Raw genomic sequence first — 21,598 nt, 5'->3', positions numbered from 1 at the left:
TTTTTTTAAAGATTTTTTTTTTTTTTTTTATTTGACAGAGAGAGACACAGCGAGAGAGGGAACACAAGCAGGGGGAGTGGGAGAGGGAGAAGCAGGCTTCCCGCTGAGCAGGGAGCCCGATGCGGGGCTCGATCCCAGGACCCTGGGATCATGACCTGAGCTGAAGGCAGACGCTTAACGACTGAGCCACCCAGGCGCCCCGCCTTGTTTCTGGGCTATTTTGATTCTACCCTTGGCGGTGGCCTGAGGGGACGGACTGGAAGGAGGAAGAAAATAAAGGTGAGGTTCACAATAGAAGGCAAGTGAAAGATGAGGGGGGCCTCAGTTATGGCGTACAGAGTAGGAATGAGGGAAAGAGGGCATGTGCAGTTAATATTTATAGGAGGAACTAACGGAATTTAGGAACGAAAATGGATGTAGGGTGTTAGGAAGAAGGACGTTTCCAGAATGACCCCAAGGCTTCTACCCTGGGTTGGTGTGGGTAGAGCAGCACCCTCTAAGATGGGGCAGTGGTGGGGGGTGGGGGGCGGAGAAGAGTAGGGTTGCATCATGGTGGGGGGAGGTAAATAAGGAGTCCCATTTGAGGCAAGCTGAATGCTAATAAGATGGATGTTGATCATTCAAGTAGGCGGGCAGAAATACAACAGAACACCCAGTGTTTCTACAAGGGAAATAGACAAATGGCATCATCATCTAGACCAGCATTAGGCAAGAAAATGTTCTGTGATGATGGGAATGTTCTATCTCTGCTCTGCACTGTCCATTATGATAGCCTGTGGCTACACGTGGCTACAGAGCACTTAAGATGTGGCTCATGCAACTAAGGAACTGAACTTTGTAATTTTGTTGACTTTTAATCAATTTATATCTTATTTATAACAAATAATGTGGAGTAGCTACCATAGTAGACAGTGCAGATCTGGATAACCGAAGTGACCCTCTAATATTAAACACACCAAAGCTGCTTATCAAAGTCTGTTGAGATTGGAAGGGACCTTGGAGTTTATTGGGTATAATTCCCTCATTTCACAAATAAGGAAACTGAGGTCCAAACAGGAGGAGGCACTTGCATGAAGCCAATGCAGCAAGACAGCAGTGAGGCAGACGATGGCTGTGGTCTTCTGTTTCCGACCCGGTGTGCTGGCCCTTCCACACACCGTTCTGTCCCGATGCAGAAACCGCTGCAGCGTTAACTCCGCTGTGTGCGGAACTGCGGTGGCTTGTGGGCAAAGCACCCCCGCCGCCCCCACCCCACCACGCTACACATCCCAAACACCTGGATAAGGAACTCTACCAGGTGTTGTCGCTGCAAATAACAAACCCACTCTAATTCGTCTGAATATGAAAGGGATTGATTAGAGAAGGATCGGCAGTTTGCACAGTCTCTGGGAGAGGGTCTCAAAGCCAGGCTTGGAGGCGATGCAGTCAGGAACTGCTGACAAATCACACTACCCCCTAACGCGACGGGGACCCTACTGTGCCCACCACTTGGCTCAGGGGAGCGACCCCCAATCACCAGAGCTCTGCCTCTCAGAGCTGGATGTCACTGCTGCCAGGCTCGGCAGAAGGCATTCCAGGTCCTACCTGCACACACCTGTTCTCGTCAGTCTAACTAGAGGGCAGGCGGAATCTGAGACCCTTGGCACAGTGAAGGAAAGCAAGTTTCTGCCTTCCACCCGGTGTGGAAGCCCCACAGGGCACAATGATCCCGGGAATCAGAAAAAGAATTCCAAAAAAAAGGCACCACCACCATCATTACTTAACAAATGTCCTGTCAAGTAAGTAACCCATCTGCACTAGTTTTAGACCATGGAACTACAGCCTGTCTTGCTCAGCAGCATCCCTGACTCAGAGCTTTTTACACTTAAAATAATGTCTCTACATTGCAAATTTTCTCAATTAGTTCACCAGTGGCTCCTTTTCATTTTTTTTTTTTTTTAAGATACATTTATTTACTGGAACATCTGTATTGATAGAAGCTATGTATGGCAGGAAGTGAATTATGCATTTCAACTTTCAGAGCATGAAGGCTTTCTTTTAGGTTTTTTTTTTTTTAATCTGGGTTTTCTAATTAACAAACCTATTATAGCACAGCCATGAAGATGAATAATTCTAAAAACTTTTTCCTCAAAAGTGGTAGCAGTAAGATAGAAGCAAGACTAGATGTGAGAAATCTTCTAAGAACTGAAAATTACTGTAATGTGGAACAGAGTTGTCAAGGCCATTCCAAAGGAAAGAAAAGGACTGTAAACCACTCCAAGGGGTTCCGTCTGGAGAATAAATAAGAAAAACTGTCTTGGAAAGGGACCGTGATGGGGGAGGCTGGGAAGGGGGGCTCAGTTTTTGACAACAAAGCAGAGAATACACCAACGCATTACGCAACAGTTTTCATGAGCAAACCAGATGGGGTTCTGCTCCAGGCCGCCCCAGAGGGGGCAGCCGGCACTGGGGAGGTAGGAGGCCTCCCATCCAAACAGTGGCTGACGTCCAAGGGCAGCAGCAGCAAGACAGGAGCACTGAGGGCCTAAGATAAAGTACCAGGGAAGGAGCGAGAGGCCGGGCTAGCAGGGCACTCCCAAGACCAGACGATGACTCTCGTCCCCAGGAGAAGGCTGCAGACCTCCATCCTGAGTGAAGCTCCTGGCGCCAGACCCACTCTCTCCAGCTGCCCATGCTTCCAGAGAGAGCCTGCTGCCATGTCCCACCAGGGTTTTATTGCCTCCACGATAAAGGCCACGTGCATAACTGCACCTTTTACAGTACACCAAGCAAATATTAACAGAGGGAAACTAAAGGATGGTTTAGGGCTGTTATTGTTACTCAACAGAGCAGCTTTTACAGCAGCTGGTGGTCAGAGAATCTTCCCTGAGGAGCAAGGACGGGCCTGGGTCACCGAGCTCCAGCTTGTGGTGGCGCAGCATGGTGACGGCTGAGGTTCAAAAATCCCAATTTCACTAACTTCCCAGCTAAGCCTGTCACAGTGAGTTTTGAAAAATATAAATCAAATCATGTTATTCCCCTCCTTCCTGATGACAGTTAAAAGGGAACCCCATCCTCCTCACGGTCTGGCTGTGGCCTCTGCCTCCTGGCCTCCTTGGACTCCTCGCTCCATGATCCTGCAGGCCCCCCCCCCGCTTCCTTCCTTCTGTTCCCCATGTAGCTCCTCGTCCTCTCAGGGCCTTGGAGCTTGCCCTTCCCCCTACCGAGAAACAGCCTAGCCCAGACCTTGCTCTGGCCGCCTCCTTCTCCTTACTCACATCTCCGCTCAGTGTCCCCAGCTGCCTCAAAGAGGCTCTTCCTACCTTACCCGTGCTGTCACAAGTGGCTCTCAGCCCTTGCCCCTCCGTCATCTCATGGGAGTCCCCGTGCCCACTTGTTTGCTTGTCTGCTCTCTGTCTCCACCCACTGCAGTGCAAGCCAAGTGAGGGCAGGCCATTGTCTACCTTCTCACTGCTTTTCTCCCAGCTCCTGGTGGCAGAAACAGGTTACATGAAAAGATAAGGACATGGTTACTGAGTCCCTTACGTGTTTGAGAGTCACAATTTATTCAAACATAAAAAAATTAATGGTGCCAAATGCTCAGGCAGCCCTCCTACCTACGCTCTGTGTCCCTGGGTTACTCAGACTGGGGACACTGGTTTCAGCCAGATCATGAAGGAAAGGAATGTTCTCAATCTGTTGCTTTATTCTTTTTTTTCAATGGGAAAAGCATTACCTTTTTAAAAATTGAGATACAACTGTCATTTAACATATTAAAAACAAGACAACAGGCCCAAAATGGAGTTGCTAATGCTAAGTCCCACATAGAGACTTCACCGAACGGAGACTTAACAGCAGTTTCCGCTCTTCCAGAAATGGATTCTTAAACCAGTCAATCAGGAATCACCTGATCAGCGCAAGTTAGATAATGTGCCCCATGGACCCCTGCCATCGCCTAAAGCAAGACAAGCAAAGTGACCCTGCAAAAACCAACCCATTTTAACCCAAGTTTAGCTTCCTTGTTCCCTTTCCTGTCACCCATGCAAGTCTTTCATTTTGTATAGCTCCTCAGGGCTCCTTTCTCTCTGGCTAGATTGCATACTGTCCTAGCTGGTTCGATTTTTGCTCAAATAAACTCTTCAAACTTTTCATAGGCCTCAGTGTATCTTTTAACAAACATTGTATTAAATTTCAAGTATACAACATAAAAGATCTGACCCACGTGTATGTTGCAAAATGATCACCACGGTAAGTTTAGTTAACAACCATCACCTCACATGGTTACAAATGTTTGTGTGTGTGATGAGACCTTTTAAGATCTACGCTCTCAGCGACTTTCAAATCTGCAATACAGTGTTATTAGCTATAGTCACTGTGCCTTACTGCCCCAGGACTTCTTTATTTTATAACGGCAAGTTTGGGCCTCTCAAAGGACCCTCTGTGCATTAGACACTCTGGGCTATTATGGGGAATACACACATGACCCAGAGCCTGCCCTCCAAGAGCTCACTGTTGAGGAGGAATGTAGGACATGCACAAAAAGAACTCTGTTTAAAGCTATGGGCTCCAAACTTCCCTGAGCATAAGGGTCACCTGGGGCAAGCAGTAATGACACGGATTCCTGGCCCGCACGCATCTAAAACATCCCGGCAGATTCCCGCGGTGCGGGGAGCTTGGGAAGTAGTGTTATGGAGGGAGAAAGAGGAAGGCTGCTTGGAGGCAGCAGCACCGAGCTGGACTGGAGGGGGCCAGGAGGTGGGTGTGGAGGAAGGGGGGACGATTCCAGCGCAGGGAACACATGAGCTGAGGAAAGAAGCCAGGAGACTTGGAGAGGGACAGAAAGCCGCATTTGTTCCCATTTGGTGGTGGCACAAAGAGGAATATGGTGAGACGAGGTGGAAAGGCAGCCTGAAGACCAACTGTGGTGGGCCCGGAACATGAGGGTCTAGCCTGGCTTTGACAGAAGGCAAGAGAAGCACTGACTCGTTCTGAGGAGGGAGTGACAGCAGCAGGTACGTAGTCACCTTACAGATGAGTCATGGAGGGCTCAGAAAGGGTCCTGAGCCACCTCAAGTCCCACAGGTGGAAGGACAGAGGCCAGGACTCAAACCCTGCTACTCGGATTCCAGAGGTGAGGCGCGGGAGGGGAAGGGACAAACTGGCCCTCACTGAGTCCCCACGGTGTCCGGGCACAGAGCTGAGCTACGGGCATACACCATCACACCTCGCTACAGCTCTAGGAGGTAAGAGGCCCAAGTTACAGACAGAAGGGCGTAACTTTCTCCAGAAACAGGAAGGAAAGGGTGATGTGAAAGATGTTGAGGAGGCTGACTCAACAGCATTTGGAAACTGGACACAGGAACAATGATGGAAGTAGGGCAGCACCACAGAAGAGGGGACAGCCTCGTGGAAGGGGTGGGGGGACCTCCCTGTGGAAGGGGGGAGGACAGCCCTGTGGAGGGTGGGGGGGAGAGCCCCGTGGAAGCAGGATAGCTTCTCTTCAGGGCCCTGCATGCATTTTTATTAACTGTCTCTGTGGGACCTGCTTTGGAATCTGGCTTCCTTCACTCACATGTTCTTCACTTCTTATTTAAAAACACTTTGTTCCGGGAACACCGCACAGCTCATCAGCTGCTGGTTTTCATACACCGCAAGTGGAATGAAAGGAAGGTTTAAAAAGAATGCTGTGCTACTGCGGTGGCCTCGGAGAAGAGCAGGTGGCCGCAGAACGACTCAGTGGCCCCCAGGAGCCACTTCTCCTCCGGGTGCCACTCAGAGACGATCGGAAGGGCCTCGCGAGGACTGCGAAGACACAGAGTTTAGTCTCACCTCAGGTGGGAGCCGCTTTTAATCAATGCATTTGCTTTTCATACCACTACTAAAAATTAACTCCTTGGACAAACAAAAGTTGACTTCCATGTTACATTTGCAAAATTAAAAATCCAAAATCCTATGTAACAAATTAGGTATTCTGCCTCTGAGTTATCATGCGTGCGTGTGTGTGTGTGTGTGTGTGTGTGTGTGTTTAGAAATATATACATAATAGTTTTATCTTTCTTTTATATTTATCTATAAAATACGTATATATATACGTGTGTGTATATATATATTTATATGATTCTAAATCGCTAGACTGAATACAGATGCTAATTATCTTCCTATTACCATCTGGTTCTTACTCCCAGGACCAAATGCCCACCCTCCTGTCCTTAACCTCTCTGCGTCCAGAGCAGCTCAGAGCCTAACCAGATTTCAACTACCCTAAGGAGACACAGGAAAGAGGGAGGCTTATCCCTGGCTCTCTTCCTTTGTCTTAGGAGGAGTCCTTTAGCCTAAATTAATCTTTCATTTGACTACTTGCCTTCTTAAAGATGCAAGGCAGACTCTTTAGAACATTTCACACATCACAGAATCCAAGACATATTTCAAATGATGGTGAGCAGACTTCTTTATCAACACCATGAATGCTACAATTAACTCCAGCAAATGTGCTGGTAGACTTTGTGCTACTCAAAATAAAGGAGGTTAAAACTACCCTGTGATTCATGGAGCTCAAAACACCAACATTTTTAGCCCAAACAACCCTTCTCTTCTGCTCTCAGGCTAGTTTCATGAATGGGTCGGGTAAAGGGTGTCACCAAGGGAAAGCCAAAAACAGCTTTGCTCATTTCAGAATTCAGTGAAGAGAAGCGGACTGTAATCCGCTGCCCTCTGGCAATTCAAAGACCTTCCAGACCTCGGTGGAATCTCAGGATCAACCTCCAGAACAAAAGCACTCCAGGAAGGGGACAGTTCTCCCATTCTACCTTCTCTCTCACCAGAACAAAATGCTTCAAAAGGGCAAACGCTGTTTTATGTAAACATTAGCATTTCCAAAGGATTAAATCTACACTATATTGAACACCATTCTATAAGCAGCATCTGTTTACTTAGAGAAAGGAATTTCTCTTCTAACGACCATGATCAACTCTGGCGATCTTCTCAGATAGCTTTCGGGCCATGCCAGAGGCTCAGTGGCCTTTTCTATCTGTCTAAGAAATATCAGTGGCAGGCCCCCAACCTCTGCATTTCTGCTAATCCTGAGAGGACATCGAGACACCATCCTTAGGACAAAACTAGTGGCTCCAATGCATTCACACCTGGTCTTTAGAATAAAAATGGAAAATAATAGTAAAGAAAACTTAGTTTGCTATTTAGAAAAAAAAAATCCTTATTTGAAATGGATTATATAGCTAAGTATAAATAATATAGAAAAGAAGATGGAAATACAGGTACTATTTTTCTGATTTTTAAATGTATAAGCATAAGGGCAATGCAAAAATTGTAAAAGGAAAACATAAATTTAATCTTTCAGACAACATAGAAGAGGGATGGCTAAAGGTTTTCTTTTAAGTCATGATGACAACCTGTATCACTTAAAACTATTCGCCAACATGAGGAGCTCAGAGAAGGGCGGGATGGGCAGGTACAGAGCAGTTACCGTGTGCCTCCATTAGAGGGGTGGGCTGGCTACAACTCTGGGTAAAATGAAAAATGCCTTGCTCAGCAAGACTCAAACCAGCCATCACTAATCATTTCGACTTTCTTGCCAAAACTGAACTAAGCTAAACTTAAACACACTACCCTATCCTTTAAAATGAAACAGAACTATTTTCTTCCATAATCTCTCTTCCCAGATTGGACACTTTTTCCCTTTTTCTTTTGTAGGACCCCAACCAAGAGTCTTCTTCTGAGGCTATTCTTAAGTGATCTGTGATTACTGTTTCCTGAAAGTCTTTCCTTTGATTTCTGTGAGATTTGGAAGGACTGAGGTCACTCAATTTTCCCACCGTCATCATAAAACACCAATACCAAAAATGCTCACCTTTCATCAAACTTGACAGCCCCTTCCTGCCCCCACAGCTCAGTGAAATCCCCCAACAACTTAAAAGGTAGCATGCCCCTCCCTGAAGTTGCCTAGGCTGGGAGTACAGATAGGGGTCTTGGCTTTGTGGAAATTTATGTCATTCCAGAGAAGTCGACATTACTTCCACCAACGTCAAAGATGCAGCTGATTAATTGCAGGCATGCTGCAGTTTCTCTCATGCCAAATGCTAAGTATTCAATACAGCCTGACGACCCAGAGGACATGTGAAGAGCTTGTTGGAGCCAATAAATGTAGTTAATTAAAAAAAAAAAAAATCAATGCCAATTTCTCCAACGCCTCCTCTTTTACAAAGGGAATCTATTTTCTTCTCTTGACCAACACAGGGTGGGAAGGATTCAAGCAGCACTGCCTCCCTCTTCTGACCCTCTAGGTTCTCTCCAGCGACAGAGTCCCAGGAAAATGCCAGCGTTCTCGGGTGCGACAAACACGCCACCACCACCTTTGCTTCCCCGCTCCCAGGGCAGCTGGGCAATCACACTCTGCTTCTCTCCACCCAACTGAGACCACTTTCTCTAAGTCAAAAGGGCACTTCACACCTTCTGGTGGCTAACTACAAGAGTTCCTCTAATTAAAAAGAAAAAAAAAAATCCCCATTCAAACCACCCTCTCCACCAGCTGCCTGGCCTTTCCTTCCTCCCCTTCCCAGCTTAACTTCTTGACAGAGTTGCTGCCATTCCATCATCCACCCCTCACATGGCGCCCCTACCACCACGCCCCTACCCACTTCAACCTGGCTTTGGGGGACCATCATGCCAAGGCAACACTTCTCACTAAGGTGCCCATGAGAAACAGTGCTCCGTCCCCATCGGGCTAAACCTCCCAAACCGGGAGCAGAAAGGACCCATTTTCTTTTTTTTTCTTTTTTCTTTTTTTAAAGATTTTTATTTATTTATTTGTCAGAAAGAGAGAGAGGGAAAGAGAGCACAAGCAGGGGGAGTGGCAGGCAGAAGGAGAGGGAGAAGCAGGCTCCCCGCTGAGCAAGGAGCCCGATGCAGGACTTGATTCCAGGACCCTGGGATCATGACCTGAGCCAAAGGCAGGCGTTTAACTGACTGAGCCACCCAGGCACCCCAGAAAGGACCCATTTTCTAAAGGGTGCTGCAAATAAAGGGGCAATACCCACACACCGAAGAGATGGAGAACTGACTGCTCCCTGCAACCACCTCTCCCCTACATCTCCATCCCCCAACTCCCAAACTAGGAGAAGGGTAGAGGAAGGAACTCAGAGTCTTCACGTCAGAGTCTTGGCTTAGGGCAGAGTGCTGTCATGTGGGGGTGGGAGGGGGGAGGGAATGAACAGACTTTGTCACAGAGACTGGGCATGCCCGCAAAAAGGAGAAACTAACCCCTCATTCCCCAACCGGATACAACAACAAACATGCTGATTTGCTCTGTCCCTACCAGAGCAAACGAAAGGACACTGCAGAGAGATGTCAGGACAGAAAGAAGCCTTAACCCCCAGTTCTGCTTGCTTCACAGAACCCTGACGAAGGTGACCAGTTAGAACATGTCACCAGTACCCATCCAAAAGGGCTTCCTGCCAGGACAAGGGGATCCCAGCACCAGTTACATTAGAGGCACTTAGCTTCACCCTTTCCTTCCTCCCCACCCAACATAGGAGATTTGGTTGGAGCCCAGAAGAAGGAAAGGGAGGAGGGGTCCCAGAGGAGGCAGACCATCCCTCCTCCCCACTTCAGGTCCCTCACACCACAAGCCTGGCCAGTGATAAGCTCAGGGAAAGCCTTAAATCAAATGCCTGTGATTCTCACAGTAGTATTCCCAGACATACCCAAATAAGTGGCACATGATAGGCTTAATCATTATTTGTTGAATAAATGACTGAAAAGCTTCTTCTTAATCCTTGCCCTCCTTGTCCTTTCTGCCTCGTTTTGTTCATTCACTCCAGCCACAGGTATTTGTTGAAGGTTGATTCTATACAATTTAATCATGGAAAGGCGATTAAGACATGTCCCCCGCCCTCCAGAAAGTTACTAGAGAACAGAAGCGAGTACAGACTTGCATCTGTCACAAGCACTTGTGGGAACCATGGCATGGCAGCGATACAAAGTACCAAAGACATTAACTCAAAAATCCAAACCACCCGCTCAATATACCCTCCCAGCTTTCTCCTGTCAGTTTACATACGGAATTCTCATGTCTGCCTTTTCGGTGAACGCTGGTCTTTTATCCCTCCTGCTAAAATGCATTTACCCTTAATGTGTCAAGGGTAGTGGTTAACACACCACCATCTATGTGTGATATCCTGCAGAAAGCCAGGAAAATCCACATTCCGTGGATCTAGGGTAAGCCAAAAAGATTTCAGCGCACAGCCTTGGATGAGGCCCTGGAGAAATGTCAAGGTACGTATGGCCTTTCTTGGAACACCACTGTATGTGATGCAGCACAGAGTAAACGCTCTAGGTTTAGGATAAAGGTGATGCCAGTGATGTACATTTCCCCTCAGACAGCATCTTGCCCACAGAAAGATGGTCATGCATTGTGGAGAGCCGAACCACTATACCACCTATCCAGAAATCACATGGGATTTACAGGTTGTTTATTAGCCGACTCAGAATTAGCATTTAAAGTCTCATATTTGCAGAAAGCAAATCACTCTATATAATCTCTAGTTCCCTTGTAATCACTAACTTACAGTCCTTCAGCAACCGTTATTGCTTCTCACATATATTTTTGACAAGAGGTTTTTTTTTTAATGACCATTCTTCACCGTTATTAGAAAATAATATATGCTCAATACAAAAAAAATCTAGAAAATACAGCAAAGTTGATAGCAGAAAAAATATCATGCAAATTTTTACCAACCCTGTTAATATTCTGGTATATTTCCATTTAACCTCTGTTTGATTTAATAGCTATTTGGAATTAATATGCCCCATAAGCCAACTCTGGTAAAAATCACCAATAAACTAGGATATAAAGTGCCATCTGTAATCTCTTCCAATTATGAACAAGGTTGGAGCTGCAGGACTATAACACAACCAGTAGATTCAACTTTAAAAGCTTAAATTCAAGGGAGGGAAAATTGGTTAAGTGGGCTGTTTAATAGACACATAGATTATGGAATAGAATAGACAGCCCAGATATGGACCCTGAACCCTACGGTCAAATAATCTTCGACAAAGCAGGAAAAAATATGCAATGGAAAAAAGACAGTCTCTTCAATAAATGGACAGCTATATACAGAAGAATGAAACTCGACCATACTCTTAGTATACATACACAAAGATAAACTCAAAATGGATGAAAGACCTCAATGTGAGACAGGAATCCATCAATCCTAGAGGAGAACATAGGCAGTAACCTCTTTGACATCGGCCACAGCAACTTCTTTCAAGACATGTCCCCAAAGGCAAGGGAAACAAAAGCAAAAATGAACTTTTGGGACTTAAGCAAGATATAAAGCTTCTGCACAGCAAAGGAAACAGTCAACAAAACAAAGAGGCAACCCACAGAATGGGAGAAGATATTTGCAAATGACACTACAGACAAAGGGCTGATATCCAAGATCTATAAAGAACTTCTCAAACTCAACACCCAAAAAACAAATAATCAAGTCAAAAAATGGGCAGAAGACATGAACAGACACTTCTCCGAAGAAGACATACAAATGGCTAACAGACACATGAAAAAATGTTCATCATCATTAGGCATCAGGGAAATTCAAATCAAAACCACATTGAGATGCCACCTTACACCAGTTAGAATGGCAAAAATGGACAGGGAAAGAAACAACAAATGTTGGAGAGGTTGTGGAGAAAGGGGAACCCTCTTACACTGTTGGTGGGAATGCAAGTTGGTACAGCCACTTTGGAAAACAGTGTGGAGGTTCCTCAAAAAGTTAAAAATAGAGCTACCCTATGACCCAGCAATTATACTACTGGGTATTTACCCCAAAGACACAGATGTAGTGAAAAGAAGGGCCATATGCACCCCAATGTTCATAGCAGCAATGTCCACAATAGTGGAAAGAGCCAAGATGCCCTTCGACAGACAAATGGATAAAGAAGATGTGGTCCATATATACAATGGAATATTACCCAGCCATCAGAAAGGATGAATACCCACCATTTGCATTGACATGGATGGAACTGTAAGGGATTATGCTAAGTGAAATAAGTCAAGCAGAGAAAGACAATTATCAAATGGTTTCACTTATTTGTGGAACATAAGGAATAGCATGGAGGACATTAGGAGAAGGAAGGGAAAAATGAAGGGGCAGAATCGGAGGGGGAGATGAACCATGAGAGACTATGGACTCCGAGAAACAAACTGAGGGTTTTAGAGGGGCGGGGGGTGGAGGGCTTGGTGAGCCCGGTGACGGGTATTAAGGAGGGCACGTATCGCATGGAGCACTGGGTGTTATACGCAAACAATGAATCATGGAACACTACATCAAAAACTAATGATGTACTGGAAGCTGACTAACATAATAAAAAAAAAAAGTGGGTTGTTTAATGTATGTATGCAAGCTGGCACTCTTCACTTTTCTATTTGTCTTTCCATGAGCCCAGCACGTGGAGTAAGTTTGTCCAAGCTTTTGGGAAACGATCACTTCAGATATAAACCCCGTTAAACAGAAGTTCCTCTGATTGTTCAAAAAAGGATAATTTCATGGGCAATTCTTAGAGGCCCAAAAAACCATAGTGTTAGCGGTGGGTTTTTTGACAAGTATACAATTGCCATTATTTGTCAAGATATTTAAAAAGGATTTTATTTTCATCCCAGTCTTCCATTACAAACATGCTATTCAATGATAGCTAGGATAAAAATTATGGGCTTACCTGATTAAGAAATCATGCAGTCCAACATCAAAATACCTGTTCAAAAAAGACACAGACAAGTATGTCAGTAAAAGAAATGTACAACAATGGTGGACTTGACCAAAAATATAAAATTTACATTCAGAGCATGGTGAATCAATCAATCACTCTCTAACAGTGGTTCTCAAAGTATGACCCCTGGAGTGGCCACAGCAGCATTACCTGGGAATTTGCTGGAAATGCAAACTCTCAGGCCCTACACCTCAGCATACTGATGCACAAATTCTGGGGGCGGGGCCCAGCAATTAGATCTGACAAGCCCTCCAGGCGATTCTGATGCAGAACCACTGCTCTATGACAGCAAAAGGGTCTCAGCAAGACTATGTGCTCTCTCTAGAAAAAAAAGGCCATAAAAGTAGATTTCACCACTTTGCCAACAGGTGAGTCCTTTTATAACACTGGTCGTCTCAGATGTTCTCTCGCTCAAACATAAATGAAATATTTTACAAGTACAAAACCATGCTGGCCAAAGTTAAGAACAGGGGTGGGGTGGGGAAGGGTCAGCTCTGTCCTTCCGTGTCCCTCCCGGCCATAGTCCCTGGAGCTTTTAACCAGAGAGCAACCCTGTCCATAGCTGGGTCTGCCCTGGGAGGGAAGGGAGGAGAGGCGCTCCATGCACATGCTGGTGAGCCAGCCACTGTGCTTAGCCTCATGCCGGGCAGCCAGTAAGCACTGGGCAGTGGTGGACCCTTTCAGAGACAGCTTCCCCTGCCACCACCAAACTGGCTTTGCCCATATGAACGGCACGGCCTTGGTTTCTCTAATTAGCTCATTTATTCCCCCTAAATCTCTGACCACTGAGCCAGGGTCCTTCTCTCCCCTTTGGGTCTGGCTGTGAGCAAAAAGACTGGGTGGCTGGAACCATGATGTTGCTGCCCACCACGCATGACCACTACTCCTAACACCTAGATGGTGGTCATTGTGTCCCACCCAACAGACTGGCCTCCCGGGTTAGCGATCTGTCCGAGTAAAGCCTGAGTTAATTCTGTCCCTACAGACAATGAGCAATAGACACAGAAATTCACCCTACAGTGCGGTCTGACTGCTGAGGCCTTGACTGTCCCTAGCTCCCAGCTTCACCCCTCCCCTGTCCCTGGAACATCCCAGCATGCCTGGCACCTCACCTCACCTGACATAGAGCAGATGATCACTGACATTAAAATAGGATTCCTTTGGGTCCCTTTAAATGGCAAGCTTCCTTTATGTGCTCAAAATCTTTTTACAGGTCATGGACACAGGGCAGAAGAGAATAGAGCAACAAAGCCAAAATATAAGATACCTCATTCACTGTGTCACTTACCTGAAGTCATCACATGATTCAGGGAAAATTGAATTCAAGATACATAAATTCCACTTACTCATAAGTCTTCTGAAAAGAGCTCTAAAGGGAGATGTACCTGCAGGGTTAGCTGATTCATTTCAGTTGATATTACATTGACCTGAGGAGATGCTAAGTTCTTCCTACAATCATATTTAACACAGATTTTTGAAACAAATGAAAAACAGAAATGATCCCTCCTGTCAACCAAAACCACGGCTACATTCCTCAGCCACATAAGTAAATATTCATATGACAGATAGCAGTTGCAAGTTTGCCAGAGTCTGCAATATGGGAGATACAAGTATGTTCAGATTAGAACAAAGATTTCAGCTTCTTTCATTCATCCAAAACCTAATCAGCCTTTTCAATGACATCAGCCACAGAAAGCATCAGATTCTGTTGCTGGAATCATAGCACAAAGTAGACACAGAAAGGAATCACAGAGAACCACAATACGGGAGGGAGGACAAAGACCCTGAGGGAGTAATGAGAAACCTAATTATATTCATAGAAATGATTATTTAGTATGTAGAAGGTGGCAACTACTCTGCTCGGTGCGCGCATACACAAGCCATTGCGGTGAGGCCGGGACTGACATCTCCATTCATGAGTGCAGGAACTAAAGCTCAGAGGCTAAGTAACTTGCAGTGCTCACAGCTAGTAGAAGACAAATCTGGGAGTCAAACTGGGCCCTGAAAGCCATGAATTGCTCGCTCTTCCCACTAAAAAGCACAGGCTCTCACTGCCTCTCATTATTACTAATTGAAAATGACTGTTCATTTTAAGAACGGGTCCCTTTCCACCTGCCCTGATTTCTGCTTCTTCCAACGTGGCTGCCCTGCCCCAGGCAAGCCCGCCTGCTCTGCTTCCCGGAGCACACCTGCCCCGCAGGTGCCATCCATCCCCTTGGGTCTTAGAATCAAGTCTGGCTCTGGGAAGTTATGTAACCTCTGGGCTTCAGGTTTTCCATGGGAAAATGGAGATCCCTCACTCATGGAAGGTTATGAGAATTAGGTGATATAACATAAATACAGGGCTTAGCACAGTGCTTGGTAAACCCCTGAGTACTCAATAAACAGTAATCTCCTTCCCTCCAATTTTTAAGAGTTGTTTTAATGGAAGCCCAATTCCCAATAACTCAGTAGGAGAAGGAAGCCACATAAAAAGGAAATAAGAGGTCTCACTATGCAGCCCACGAAGAGAGGTCACTGAATCCAGGATGCAGGCAGGGCTGAGTGGTGGAGTAAAGGGTAGTACAGCCGGAAAGCTGAGGGACAGGCACAGAGCTTAGGAAACAGGCAGGAGAGCAGGAAGACCAATTATTCCATGGAGGCCTCATAGAGAGCCTTGAAGTTGCATGCGAGAGCCAGTGGGGCATACCGGGGAGCGGGATCTGGCCGCCAGGCAGGGAAGGTATCCTCCTGCCCTGGTCCTGACTGGCATCTCAGTAAGAAGGACCAGTACACACTAGTGCGTGCCCAGCTGCACCTGTCGTCGTGGTGTCCCCTAAAGTTTAGGGCCTAAATATGCAGAAGTAAGGGATTGTGATGCATGTGTTTCAGAACATTTCTTCTTATGCAAACATGACTGGTCATGGATGGAATTTGGGGCCGGGACAATGAGGGTCTTTAAGCATCCTGTGTAAGGCAAGTTTACGATGGAGAATACTATAATGAGTTAACAGTCACTTGGAAACCAGTGGAATGGAGAAGGTCAAGGATGGGGATTAGCATCAGAAAACGTACCAGGAAAAATGTAAGGGGAGGAAAATGGAACTTCCTCACAGGTATTTACATCTTACTCCTTTGCTACGTCAATTCATCTGTGTGGATATTCATTCAACAGATACTTTGTCAGAGCTTTCTAAGTGCCGGGCACCAATGTGCCCCTGGGGATGGGGGCGGGGAGGGGGGTGAAGAGTAACATAACAAGGTCCTACTTCTCACGGCACTCACAGTCTAGGTGGGACAGATGAACAACAAATAAGCACTTAGATAAAGAAGATAACATCAGAGAGCAGAGAATGCATACAAGGTGACAGGACAGAGGGGCGGGCCACACAGCCGCTCAGGGAAGTCCTCTCTGACGAGGTGACATTTGGGTTGAAATCTGTATGGTCAGAGAGGATGAGCTACGCAAAGACCAGAGGGAGAGTGTCCCAGGCAGGAGGACAGCTGGGTAAAGCCCCGAGGTGGGAAGGAATGTGGCAGGTTAGAGGCAAGGATGAAGGCCAGCAGGACTGGGACAAGCTGAGATAGGACAGGGGGCCGGGACCAGATCTGAGGAGGCTGTACAGAAGAGTTTGGGCTTCATTTTAACAACAATGGGAAGCACTAAAGGGTCTTTAACAGGGGAACGGTATTTTTTTCATTTGTTTAAATTTTATCATTTAGGGGGTGAGGGAGTGGTATGCTTTGATTTATGTATCAAAAAGAACACTCTGGGTGTCCTGAAGAGAAATGATGGGAACAGAAGCAGGGTGGGGAGCCGTGGCCGTCTAGCTGAGAGGTGACGGGGATTCACCCCAGGATGGAAACACTGGAAATGAGGGCGGAGACAGGGATGGATTCAGAGAGGATTCTGTGGTTGAGTACAAAGACTTGCTCACAGACTCATGCAGGAAGGAGGGAGGGAGAGAAGGAGAGAGGGGAAAAATAATCTGCAAAAGAGCTGAGTGCCTCACATCACGCAGTTTCACACCAGGCAACCCAAAGGCTCCGCCAGGCCTTGGCTGCTTCTGGAGGCTCCACAGTAATGCTTGGTGGCCCGCATCCACACTGAGGGGATGACGGTGTTCTGTGACCGGCTTAACTTGGAGAACGGCTCACCTGCTGGAAGAACTGGAAATCGTGGCAATGGTTTGGGGTCTTTTTAATGAATTTATTGTGGTAAAATCCACATAACACAAAACTTCCTCTTGAACCATTTTTTATGTGCACAGCTCAGTGGCACTGAGCACACTCACACTGTTGCGCAACCATCACCACCGTCTGTCTCCAGAACTTCTTCAACCTGCCTCACATGAAACACCAGGTTTCCTCTTTACCACGGTAAAGCTGATTTGGGCTCCTTCCAAAGGGTTCAGGGGTGCCCCCTCACATAGGGCTGTGTCTTTAATTTCAAAAGAGAAGCCAACCAATGCAGTCTAGAAATATCTTCTCGCTTAATTTTCCTGTATAGATGTAAAAGGCGCCTTAAGGAAATACAGTAAAAAGGGAATATGCTTTTCTTTTCTTATTTTAGAATTGTATGCCAAGCTCTGGGCTAGGCCCTCTGGGTACTACCTCTTTTCGTCCCCCCCACCTGCCAGAGTAGATCCCGCTTTATAAAGCCTCATGTCCTTATCCCCTATCACATAGCTAGTAAGTTGCTGCGTCAGGATCTAGCTCAGAGTACCAAATGCCAAAGTCTGTGCTTTTTCCCTTCGTGTGTTCAGCCACCGACTCATTTCACAAATATTTACCAGGTGCCAGGTAGTGGGAATTCAGTGATGCACAGCCCGGAACCCCTGCTTCAAGGAAAGTAGAGCCTAGTTAAGAGATGGCAGAGCCAACAAGATTCAATACAGTGCAAGTGATAACAAATGTTCTATCCCCCAAGGGACTGCAAATTCCACGACAGCAAGAACCAGAGCCAGCCACCAAGCAGATTCTCAGTAAATATGTGTGGAGTGAACCGAAGTGTGAATGGTGTCTTGTAACAGGACACCGATGTCTCTGCTCTGGCACTTGGCACGGTCCTGCAGAATGAAGATGCCCAAAGTGGTTACTTAATACGCCAAGTACCATATGTAAATATATAAAATAAATACCCACAGACAGAAATGAGGCTTCTCTCCTGTAATAAGATGCCCAGCAGACTATAGCACTTACTTCTTAGCACCTTCTGAGAAAATCATCTCTCCTAGCCACCAGCCCACAGTAAGCCAGGACTGCCTCAAGACACATGAGAAACAGTGACCTTGTGCGTATTATTCTTGGTTCCTTCCAGAAATCAAAAAATAGGAAGTCTTTCACGCGTGGATGTGGTACAGAAGTTTTTGTTGTCTGAATGTCAACTGGGAACAGCACTGGGAGGCAGCTTCAGCTTGCTACATAAAAAGGCAGTTTCGAACAAGCTGCAATGTCCTACCTACGGCCGTGAACTTCCCATCCCAGGGTGAGCTGCAGCATGGGTTATGAGGGTATCTAGAGGAGAGTGAACCACTGCATAGAAAGCTGGAATGGAGATCTCAGAGGGTCTGCCTAGCCTCAGGCTCCGAGTCCCTGTCCTAGTCACTTTCAGGAAGCGCCTCCCAGTCCGAGCGCACCCGGGCAAAGCAGCAGCTCCGATGACCCTCAGCACACTCGCAACCGCGCCTGGGCCGACGCCCCCTCAGCAGCTTACGCTTACCTAGTACCAGTATGATCACCTTGCCTGTAGAGCCCCCCAGGCCGCTGGAATTAGGCCTGTTGCGCCCGACACAGAGCTGCACGTGTGTTTACCCCCGCAGCAAGCCCCGCTTTGGCAGAGGGGGGTCAGCCCCACACAGCATGTCCATGGCAGAACTCGGAGCAGAACCACACAGGGTTCAAGGACGTGCTCTGCCCTGCCAGGCTGCCTGCCTTGCGGGCTCCCGGTTCTTCCTCCCAGGCTCATCTGGGCTGTTTGGGAGCTAGGGATAAACACAGCAAGGAGCCGTGGCCAGAAGCTGCCAGTGCCATCGACCTGGTGAGGTACGTTTTAGAACTGCGGTCATTACGGCCACGTGGCAGGCCGCACACAGGGCAGCGTTCGCATTAAGTACCACGTTGCTCTATGTCTTCAACCTACAGTCCTCAGTGTCTCCTCTCCAGCCGTGGTCACCGGGTTAGTGGGCCACCAGAGTATAGCCCTCCCATTCCCGCCTGCGAAGTGTGAAAACGGACTTAGTTGGAAGTAAAAACCAAGTCAAATGACTAGGAGAATAAAGTTTATCGCCAGACTCTAGAAGCCCTGATCACTTCTGGCTGGGCTACCTTGCTTCATTTCAGAGAATGGAAAAGACCTTCAAGTCTATCTGCGCTGACCTCCTTCCTCACTTGACGGACTAGGAAATGGGATAAAAAAGATGAGGTAATCTGAAACAGCTCTACAACCAGCAGCAGAGCCGGGGCAAGCAGTCCCTGAGACCCTATTTCGTCATTCAACGTGTCCCCACACAGCCTCCTCCCAGTCTCAATTGGTACATTTTCGGAGAATGCCCCGGAATGGCAACAGGCTTCCTGACGACATCATGTAATAAGTGGCACCACGTTATACCATGTCCATCCCTCTGCGGAAGTCACGCGAAGGCAGAGCCTGCCGGATGCCTCTTGCAGGAGCCCCCTCTCCCTTACACTCCTTCCACTGTCTGGGCCCGTCTGGACCTGACCTGCATATTGATTGGAGATTCAGAGCCTGCTGACAGTCAAGAATAAAAAGTGATGCTGGGGCTTATCTACAGTAGCCAAATTATGGAAACAGGCCAAGTGTCCGTCCATCGACTCATGAATGCATAAGGAAGATGTGGTGTATATATATACATACAATGGAATATCACTCAGCCATAAAAAATAATGAAATCTTGCCATTTGCAACAACATGGATGGATCTAGAGTATTATGTTAAATGAAATAAATCGGTCAGAGAAAATAAACACAGTATGATTTCACTTATGTGGAATTTAAGAAACAAAACAAATGAGCAAAAGGTGGGGGGAGGGAAGAGAGAGAGAAGCAAACTAAGAAACAGATTCTTAACTATGGAGAACAAACTGATGGTTACCAGAGGGGAGGTGGGTGGGGACTGGGGGAAATAGGTGATGGGCATTAAGGAGGGCATTTGCTGTGATGAGCACCGGGTGTTGTATGGAAATGTTCAATCACTGTATTGTACATCTGAAACTAATATTACACGGTATGTTAACTAACTGGAATTTGAACAAAAACTTTTTAAAAAAAGTGATGCTGGGGGATCAGGGAAAAGTAAAAGTGAACTTAGGCCAGTAAGACCCCAGTTGGCAGTCAAAGCACATTTGGTAAAATACCAAAGTCTGATGGGAAAGTAGAAAGTAAGAACTGCAGCCCGCGAAGACAAATTCTAAAAGGCAAACACAGTAAAAAAAAAAAAAAAAAAAAAAAAAAAACACAAAACGGTGCTGGGTTTTCACAGGACATGTTCTTCACTGCATCAGGTAAGTGTGTGTGCCATCGGATTATTAGGGAGCAAATTCTGGGAAAAGAGCCCAAAAGCCTGGACATCTGGGCATTTCACAATGTTGGAGAAAGAAAAAGAGAGAAGGTTCCAGTTCTGGGCATAAAAAGCTCAGGAGTGAAGAGCTTTACAGTAGAAACCACATCTCCCAAGATGTGGAATTAGGCATTCAAGGTCTGAGCTCTGGCTATCTCACTTAATAATATCTGACCATGGGCAGAAAAATCACCACTCCACGTCTCGGTGTTTATAACTGTGGCACAGAGAGAATACCCACGGCACGAAAAGGAACAAATATAGGGGGAACAAGTGGCTCATAAACCTTCTACAGATGTGCAAGATTATTTTCTTTCCTCCTCAGACTTTATGAAGTTCCTAAAGGCTCTTCTCCAAACTGCATTAATGCCATATGCATTCATTCATCCAGCAAATATTTATTGAGCACCTTCTAGATGCAGACATTGCAAGAGAGGCCTGGGATACGACAGTGAATAAGACAGCTAAGTTCCTATCCTCGTGTATATTCTTGAAACAACTCCTTTATCTGATAGGTGATTTGAAAATGTTTTCTCTCAGTCTGTAGCTTGACTTTTTATTTTCTTAAAAGTATCTTTTGAAGCACAAAAGTTTTGAATTTTTAAAAATCCATTCATCAATTTTTTTTCAATTGCAGATTGTGTGTTTGGTATCATTATGTAAAACATCTTCGCCTAACTCATGGTCCTAAAGATTTTTTTCTCTATTTTTTTTTTTTTGGCTTTTATATTTAAGTCTTTAATCTATTTTAAGTTAATTTTTGTACACACTGTGAGGTAAGAGTCTATGTTCATCTTGCTTTCCATCTCTTCATGTAAAAAGGTCTCCTGTCCATATCTGGCAACGTGGAGGTCATCGGCAGCTTTGACAAGCGCAGTCTCATCGAGTGGTGGCAATGGAAGCCAGACCAGAGCAGAGTGAATGAAAAGGACAGGAAGCAGAGACAGTGGGACATAAATAACTCTTATGATCAGTTTGGTTCTGAAGAGGAGGGGGAAGAGTAGTAGCTGCAAGTGAGACAAATGAGGTTGTTTCTTGTTTATCGGAGGGGGGATTTTCCACTGTGACAGGTGATGGGGGCAAATGCCAGCAGATTTAGAGGAGGCAAGAATTTTAACAGAATACGAGGCAAAGCTATCATGAGAGAAAAGTGGATAGCGCTTAGGCTGCTCCCACTGGAAGCCAACTGGCAGCGACCCCCACAGAACATCACTTGGGTTGGAATGGAGATGAAGGGGAGCTGGCTCCAGAGCCATAGGAGGTGGTGACAGAATGCTCTTC

The 21,598-nt window shown here is 46.2% G+C and overlaps 1 protein-coding gene across 1 annotated transcript in view; it reads right to left on the bottom strand.

Annotated features, from left to right (window-relative positions):
• The window catches only part of HHAT (hedgehog acyltransferase), a 333,533-nt gene that overhangs the window by 130,105 nt on the left and 181,830 nt on the right, over positions 1-21,598 (bottom strand). The window contains exon 9 of the mRNA XM_032393120.1: positions 12,709-12,744. Within this exon, the coding sequence (XP_032249011.1) occupies positions 12,709-12,744 (36 nt within the window). The remainder of the gene's footprint in view (positions 1-12,708; positions 12,745-21,598) is intronic.

The sequence above is a fragment of the Phoca vitulina genome, unplaced genomic scaffold (assembly GCF_004348235.1).
Source record: "Phoca vitulina isolate PV1807 unplaced genomic scaffold, GSC_HSeal_1.0 scaffold71, whole genome shotgun sequence".
Lineage (NCBI taxonomy): Eukaryota > Metazoa > Chordata > Mammalia > Carnivora > Phocidae > Phoca > Phoca vitulina.
Note: the sequence above shows the minus strand (reverse complement) of the source record. Positions and strands in the feature narration are given on the sequence as shown.